This window comes from Papilio machaon, chromosome 24 (assembly GCF_912999745.1).
Source record: "Papilio machaon chromosome 24, ilPapMach1.1, whole genome shotgun sequence".
Lineage (NCBI taxonomy): Eukaryota > Metazoa > Arthropoda > Insecta > Lepidoptera > Papilionidae > Papilio > Papilio machaon.
Window position 1 is genome coordinate 4,744,642 of NC_060009.1, and position 9,318 is coordinate 4,753,959.

The 9,318-nt window shown below is 33.9% G+C and overlaps 1 protein-coding gene across 1 annotated transcript; it reads right to left on the bottom strand.

The window, feature by feature from the left end:
* Positions 1-1,119: 1,119 nt before the first annotated feature.
* On the bottom strand, positions 1,120-7,399 carry LOC106717372 (cytochrome P450 4c3). Its single transcript, XM_014511233.2, has 10 exons — positions 7,255-7,399; positions 6,213-6,302; positions 5,430-5,540; positions 5,140-5,325; positions 4,391-4,587; positions 4,124-4,187; positions 3,257-3,449; positions 2,804-2,955; positions 1,786-1,965; positions 1,120-1,581 (listed from the first exon to the last, which is right to left on the bottom strand). Exons 1-10 carry the CDS (start codon positions 7,397-7,399, stop codon positions 1,430-1,432), a joined length of 1,470 nt encoding a protein of 489 aa, XP_014366719.2. The 3' UTR covers positions 1,120-1,429.
* Positions 7,400-9,318: the final 1,919 nt, after the last annotated feature.

Sequence of the window (9,318 nt, forward strand, 5' to 3'; positions counted from 1 at the left end):
TTTGAAATTGTTTTTTTTTAATTTATCTTGAAATGATTTAAATAGGTGGCTTCTATTATCTACGCAGACGAAGTCAGGGGTAATAGATAGTTTAATATAATTCCAAAAAACACAATTATTTATACGTACATATAAATGTTTGTAACTTCTGAATATTTATTATATGATGGCTGTTTTATATTCAGGAAATGACTTCATTTTATTTTCAAAGCAACCTTAAGTAAAGACTACTTTAATAAACGCAATTATGTTACTAAGACATTGTTTAGAAATAATACATTAATAATTAAACAATTTATAATGTAAAGCTTTAAAAATATACAAAACAAACTGCTTAATATGATCTTGGTTAAAACAACATATCGTTTACAGTGACCAACAATTTCAATTATACATCAGTAAAAATATGATCTCATTTTCAGTTCGACGTTTTTGTTTAGTGTTTGTTCATACTTAAGCAAGTGCGCGCGCGGGCGGGAGATTGTCATTAGCTCGCTGCGCCCGCGCCTGCTGCCGCGTGTAACGTGCGAACACACATATCCTACTAATATTATAAATGAGAATGTTTAGATGGATGGATTGATAGATGTTTGGTTGAAGGTAACTCCGAGACAGCTCAACAGATCTTGATGAAATTTGGCAAAGATGTACGAGTATAACATAGTCTGGAAAAGCACATAGCCACAAGCACACAAAGCATACTACGTTTTTCTTTTAAATCCGCGCGGACGGACAGACGCTCAGGCGACAGCTAGTAACACCATATGTTTGAAATTTCGTGACTGCACCCCAGCGTAACTATGAACGAGTATTTAATCCAATTTTCGACATTTACCAGAAGTGAGACTATATTACGGTTAGTTTTCACTGTCGTATCAACTTTATAACAGTATTAAAATACTTGTTGATTAAACAAAGATACAATAACAATATTGTAATAGTACATCTAATATATAAAATTCTCGTGTCGCGGTGCTTGTGGTTAAACTCCTCCGAAACGGCTTTCCCGATTCTCATGAAACTTTGTGTGCATATTGGGTAGGTCTGAGAATCGGACAACATCTATTTTTCATACCCCTATTAAGTTTTTTTTAACTGCGCGCGGACGGAGTCGCGGGCAACAGCTAGTAGTCATAGAAAATTACAACCTTGTCGGTTTCAAATGAAAATTATAATCTGTATAGTCTATATAGTCCCACAAGGATCTTATGTCAGATTTTGACATTGACGTTGGCCGTCTACAAATAAGGGGTTACCAGTATTTTCTAATTTCTTCCGAAAGTCATCAACTCCTTTGACAAGCATTTTGTAGTACTTTAAGACATTGATATGATGAGGACGTTAGTTAGCTATTGTAGGTTATTGTTACTTATGCCCATAAGGACTAATAATTTTGTCGAACAGAGTTAGGACTTTTGTAATTCACATTTCATCTCTTCTCTATGGATATGAAGTGACCGCACTCGGGTTTAAGCATGACGTCAAGTTTTAATATCATCTTGCTGTGGTCGGCTTGTACTCGGTAGTGACGTAATAGGTGAGCCAAAGTTGTTTTCATCGATAAATAGGCGTACGTTTTACCTACAAATAAAAATTATTATTAGTTTTTTTCTAATTTAAGGTGTCAAAAGAGCAAACGGCCACTTGAATTCACCGAAATAGCGATGTGACCGCTGCCAATTTTCGGCTAAGGATTCTGAGGCAATAATCGGAGCATTTCGAATTCCTGTAGAAGAAGACGAAGACGAAGGATTAAAGAAGAATAAAAATAAAAATAAATCGTACCAATACAGATTCTTCTGCCCATATTAAATGCGGCAAAGGCGTTGGGACTGTGCGGCAAAGTGGCTGAGTCCAGCCAGCGTTCGGGCTTGAACTCCTCAGCGTCAGGTCCCCACATGGCGTGTCTGTGGACCCCGTACACTAACATAAAGCATGTGCGACCAGCGGTTAATGTGTAGTTCTCTGAAAAAAAATAACCGAATGAATGATTAAATGAGTGTACCTTGATGTATATTTTAATTCAATGGAAATTTGAAATTGTAACAAATTAAAATTAATATTTAAAGATTTTTTAAGACCTTTATTACACTTTAATCACAGACTTATTAATAATGACACCTTTGACAAAAAATACTGTTAGACACTGTCTATTTATACACGTGTTTTAACCTTTTGCCCGCCGCCGATTGATATTATTGACCTCTACATAATTACAGGTTTCAACATAAATATGTATCAACGCACTGCTTTCGCTATAAGCATTTCATTATTTATTGGTACAGATAGTATTTTTCATAAAAAAGTTTCAATAACCGTGTTTTTTAAAAAACGAACGGCGCCGGGCGCAAGAGTTTTTTTTTTCGTCTTTCGGTCCGTTGCTCGTTTGCCCCCTTCTTCTATAAAAAAAGTCACGATATAAAAGGGTTATCGTAAATTTTATTTGAAACACTGTCTAACCGTTGGTTTCTGAGACCAAAATCTCTATGTAAAACATATTATCATCCCTGTCGTTATCTTTGACAAAATAGAGATATGTTTGATAACATTTTAAACGGAAATTTTGATATCAAAAACCAACGATAAGTTTTTATGTTAAAAAAAAATAATTTCTCATTATCCTGGAACTTGAAACTTGAATTAGAAATGTAACAAAGTGAAAGTTTTTGAAACATAAGCCAACATTATTTTCCTAATTGCAGTAAATGATTTTTTCAGTTCGAAAACTTCCTATTAGTTTCTGTCAGTGAGATTATAGACTAACAGTGTTTTAAATTTTACAGTGACATGAAACATTACTCACTTAGTTTGACATTTCTGTCAAGCCACCTCGCAGTCACAGGTACGATGGGGTACACCCGCATTGTTTCCTTCAACACGGCCTCTAAATATACTAATTGAGATAAATCTTGCTTTGTCACATCTCTGTCATCGTTCCCAAAAATGTCGTATAGCCTAAAATTTATAAATTTATAAAAAAAAAGAAAATAGCAAAACTAAGTTATTTTTAAATATTTTATTAGACCACTTCAATTAAGGTCTAAGCTTGCGCTATTGTGTGGTTTATGACGATAATTCAATGGCGGGATTCGAACCCACGACGACATGATAGGATCTCCGTATGTAACAATAAACACAAGAATCCACCTCATCATTGAAAATTAAAGATTGTTTCGTGGCCTTATATATATTCTGACAGCGAGGTTCAGAGTTTAGCAAATTAAGGAATGACTAAGTCTTAGTGTTAAACACTTACTCTTCGATTATTCGCTCCTGCACCTTCGGATATGATCCAATCATAACTAAGGCGAACATAAGAACATTAGCCGAAGTGTCGTGACCTCCGACTATCATTGTATCCACTTGTTCTCTTATCTCCAAATCATTGAACGCTCCTTTCTCTATAGATAATTCTAGTAGAAGATCCAAAAACGCCTTGAATTTTGTACCTAAAATTAACACGATAACTTTTACTTTGATGAATTAAATCTGTACACAAGCATTTTTTATCGGTCTTTAAAAATGACTTCACCTTCCGAACTGTAAATAATTTAAAACAAATATAAATGGAAATATTACTGGCATAAGTTTTTTTAACATCGCAATATAGTGTGATTTTTTTTCATTGGATCGATTGAGTCTATAGGATCAAAAAATATTCCCATTGCTCCTATTGATAATTTGATTCAATTGGCCATCTATCCCGTTCGGTCTATTGATTGGTAGGCAGATCTGCCCAATGAGAAACACCAGCAGAATACGCACTAGTCGTCGAATTGTTAATAAATAACAAAAAATTATTTAGTAGTATAAATTACTAAAGAAGTATATAACATGCCACTTTCATTATGATATTTTGAGCCGTTGCAGAATTGAATATATATGTAAAAAAAACAAAATAAAAGTATCCCATAGGAACCATAACTATCCGGGATCAAAGATATCCTTTGTGTTCTTTCAGATTATGCTGTGTATTTTTGTCAAATTTCATCGATCTCTATTGAGTTATTTTGAAGATACCTTCTAACAAGCATCCATTCATACATCCATCCAAGTATTCGCGTTTTGTTTAATATTAGTAAGAAGTACGATAGGAAGGTTATAAATTGTTGCTCATACAGACCTGTCGATGCTTCTAATCCATTCTTCTTATTATTTAAGTATGAAGCTTTACGTGTTTTTAGAACCTACAAAAAATAAGATGTTTAATCACTGTAACAGTCGTTATAGTCTAGGAGCATGGATGGGTCAGGGATCAAGCAAGTCTAGGAGCGTCGGTGGCTCTGGGGTTTAGCAAGTCTAGGAGCGTCGGTGGCTCTGGGGTTAAGCAAGTCTAGGAGCGTCGGTGGCTCTGGGGTTAAGCAAGTCTGGAGCGTCGTTGGCTCATTACCGTATTTGACATATTGTGTAGTATCTCCAGACATCTCTCTTGTTTCTTCTTCAAACTCGACCAGTTGTATATAAAGTCGCTGTGGAGCCAGAACTTCTGGAACCTCTCCACCAGCACGTTGAACATCTGCTCCGCCGCGTGCTCGTACTGACTATTCAGGACGCTGTTCTCGCAGAAATCAACTCCCAGAGCGGTCACTGTTCAAATAAACGTAAATTAACACTTATCAACATTAGACAAATTAAGAAGAAAGACAATAGATGGCGCTGTGAAACATCTTAATTACGAGAATAAATAGTTGTATAACTGTAAAACAATCAAAAGCTGACAACCAGGGTCGCATTTACTAACGTACTAAATCAATATCGGATGTTTGAGATCGATTCGAAAATTATATTAATTACTTTATATGAAACTAGCTTCTATCCGCGACTCCGTCCGCGCGGAATAAAGAAAATGCACACAAGATAAAAAAGTTCCTATATCCGTCTCCTAGTTCTAAGCTACCTCCCCATCAATTTTCAGCTAAATCAGTTCGACCGATCTTGAGTTATAAATAGTGTAACTAACTATTAAATATAATATATTAAATATAAATAGTGTAAACTTTCTTTTATATATATATATATATATATATATATAAGATAAGATGAAATTGAACCAAATGGATTTAAAATACCGTAGATGTGTGTAGAGTTGTATAAAATCAGGCCGTAGTATGGCAGTGAGTATCTATAATATTTACTTACAGCAAATAGTCTCCAAAGCATTCCTTCTCGTGTAAGCCCAGTGATCGAAAGGCCCCTTCCCTACCTCTGCCGCCATGTCTCTCACCAGGCGACGAGATTGACTATTGAAAACTCCCTGGAAACCGTCCAGCACGAGCTGACTGAACGCTGGGTTCAGTAACTTTCGATGATGCTTCCATATTGGCACTGCAGTGTATAACATGAAATAGCTTACTTACGGTGGATACTGTTTAATACATATTTGATTAGTACTAAGTGAATCATAGTGTGAATTATTATCATTTACATACGTATTCCAGTGACTAAACCTTCTCCGAGCCAGGGCTTGGCAAAATTATAGAAATTGTCCTTTTGTAAACACGCGTTAGAGACAGTCAAACAATCGTCAGGATCTGTTACAACTGGAAACAAAGAATTCTTAATTACCTCGTGTTTCGACAAAGGATACCAAAATGGATATTCAAATAAAAATCCCTGGTATATTTCCCTTTCTACCATTTTCTTATAAAGGGAAGTGAGTGAAGTGGGGAAATTAATAAGGGGAATTGAATTAGAGGGAAAAGGATACGTATAAGAAGGGAAAATATCCTCTTTCTTTGCATCCTTTCCTCCGTCAGTGAACGGTAGACAACGTATCTGCAATTGCAGATGTCCACGAGCTGCGGTTGCTTTGCGATTTTGGCTAATTCAATTAACCGCTTGCTCGTTTATCACCTTATGACATAAAAAACTCATTTAAAGTATAATGCGAACCAAACTTATTGATGGCTCGCAAACTTGTGCTCTATACTAACCACAAGCCGCCACAAAGATTGCATCTTGTACTACTTTTTTTTATCCAACTAACAAGAGGCTAATTTTTTTCACGGGTCTGTGGTTTTATATATATCGATTCAATTGCTTCTGTAGCCAAAGGACGGAATTGCTTTTGTCTAGTGAGGTGTCACTTGCTTCCTTCTTCCGAGTACGATACTCTGGGTTTACAACTGGTTTTTTTTATAATAATATATTAGACGTATTTGTGGTCTTGTTTTTTGTATTTATCTGTTTAACAAAGTAATTTATAACTTTACCATAAATAGTCCTAGGTCCAATCGAAGCAGATATAACACCGCCCACTTGCAAACTGGTATATGACAATTCCTTTACAGCATTCCATAAAACTATAAAATTAAATAAAAATACAAATTACTTATATTCCGTAGAGATATTGTACTCTGCTAATAATTAATTTATTTTTCGGTTCGTTAAATGACTTTGCACGTAGCCTTGTGAATATGTTAAATAAATAAAAATTTAAATACACAATATTCGTATTGTGCTCAAGGCTCATTTTTAGGTCTTGTATTTCATTGAACTTGTAAATTATTGCATCTATTATTTAATGCCTATTATTTTCTGTTGTCTCGTTCGCTATTAAGGTTCAAGTTGAAAGCAAAATATTCGGAAGCGCTGACTTCGCAATATGTATCTTACTAATATTTTAAATGCGAATGTTTAGATGGATGGATGTATGTTACAAGGTATCTCCAGAACGGCTGCATGGATCTCATTGAAATTTCGTCTAAACGGATCTTGTTTAAATTTGGCACAGATATAGAACACAGTCTGAAAGAGCATATAGGCTATTAATTAAGTTTTTTTTAATTCCGCGCAAACGGAGTTGCGGGCAACAGCTAGTATCGAATATTGTAAGATCAATATAATTTAAAGACATAGGCGTTTGAGTCTTTAATGCTTATTTCCATTTAGAAATTAACCGCGAGCTTAAACACTAAGACACATGAAATTTAGATTTTAGAACTTCATCTCTGTGTTTATCCCACTTACTTAAAATCAGTGCACCAGATTTCCGTCTTTCAGATAGATGTAACTTCGATAATCTCGACTTCACTCCTTTTTAGACGCCTTTCGTGCAATCCACGTTTAAAGTTCTTGTGACATACACATCGGTTTCGGGTGCTCTTAATGTGTTCTCGTGCATGTATGCGTAGATGTATGGATGTAGAAGTATCGAGAGTGGTGTGTCAGAGCTAAATAGAGGTCCGTGGTATCTGTTTGTGACATTCGATTCTTCCAACCTATTCGATCTTAGATGTAGAACTAAATACTTACAAATACTGTCTCCTATCAAAAGGTGCGCGTGTCCAATAAACGGTATCCCTCCAGGGTAAGCGGGGGGTTCCAGACGTGACGTCACACGCGATCGCCACGTCCAGTACAATGCGAACGCGATAACAGATAATCCTAATACCAACATCACAACTTACTGAAACAAAGTATTCAATACATCACAAGTCATTTTTAAAAGCTAAGAAAAAAACTATTTTACTACATTATAGTTTTGGAGTTTGTTACAAGAAGAGTGGAACTGAATTACAAGCAATTAAATTAGTTTAGAAAATTTCGACACACCACACCGTGGATTTAACCTCTCACGTTAACCCCCATATGTTGCGTAAAGATAAAACTTCGGAATTAATTTTAACAATATCTGATATGAATATAATTGTGTGTTCATAAATTTTACAATTACAATAGAAAAATATATATTTAAATGAATTAAAGATCACCAATAATAATTAATTTAATTACCTTATAATATATTTATTATTAATATAACAACCACAATTACGAGCTACTAATAGTCGATTAGTTTCCCTAACAAGTAATCAAGTCTCTTTATCGATTCGGTTTACGAAAGAACATGTGCATTTACTAATTTACGTTACAATATCCGCAAATTCACTTATAAATATATTCTTGTTGTAACATTCGTGAAATCCTTTACAAATATCAAATGCAAGAAAATGCTGTGGCTCTTGTACTATATGTAACTTAACCTAATTAATAGAGTAAACTTTGTTTTCTTAAGAAATAATAGAATTAAATATAAATAATTATAATCATGCAATCATAATTATTTATTTATTATTTATTTATTTATTTATTTATTTATTTATTTATTTACAATACAATAAAAAAACCTAAAATAGAACTATGTCCCACAAAATTATATAAAATAATTTGACTGTGGGATCAAGAAATTTAATTTAAATTTAAATTGATATAATATAAAATTAGATTAGTGTGATAATTAAAAATTAAATTAAATTTAAATTTATATAAAATAAAATTAGATAAGTATGATTATTAAAATTAAAATAAATTTAATGAAAGTATAATGAAATCAGTTATGGGAAAAGAAGTTATGGCAATGCATGTAATAAAAATTTTTTGAGCTTTGTTTTAAATTTACCTTTGATACTTTCATCCGTAATGAATGCAGGTAAACTATTAAATATATACGGTACACGTTTTTTAAGAGTTCGGTCTCCGTATATATTATGTACCCTGGGCACCATATATTTACCTGCAATCATTGCTCGGGTATTGTAGGTATTACATATATTTTTAAAAAAAAGAAGTATGCTCACGATTGTTAACTGCAATTAAATATTTATGTTTGACACTAACAGGAAGTATTTTACATATTTTAAAAAGTTTAATAAATTAAATTAAATTAATTTAAATTGATTTAATAATATAAAGAAAGCTTTCGCTCATTATCTATCTTTTTCCTTTTTATTATTAGTAATTAAATTTATTTTTCTCTTTCCTGTTTTAACAATAAAAAGATGAGAAGGGAAAAAGATTTGACGAGTCGGAGAGCACAAAAGGAAATAGGGTCATCAAAATCCAACAACGTAACCTTGTAATGACGGGCATAAAGTGTTATTTTTTTGAAGTTCTGTATTTTTTTTAATCGGACGAAAATCATCTATACTTCTATCCGAATATTTTTTTTAAATCGATATTTTTAAGCAGCTCACCCCACCAAGTTAAAATCGATAGATGTCAAATGTAGCCTATTTTTTTTTATATACGTATATATCATAAGGCGGCAAACGAGCAAACGGCCACCTGGATTCGCCGCAATAGCGAGGCGACCGTTGCCCATAAACATCCGCAAATGCAGATGCATTGCCTACCTTTAATCTACGGAGAAAGGGACGCACAGAAAGGGGATATTTCTATTTCCTATGCGTCCCCTCTTCCGCCAAATCCAATTTCTTATTAGAAAAGGATGGGAAGGGAAAGAGGACTAAAATTAGGCCTCCGGTACCACGCTCATCAGACTGTACTTGGAATTGCTTCCACTTCACGCCTGTCTACTGT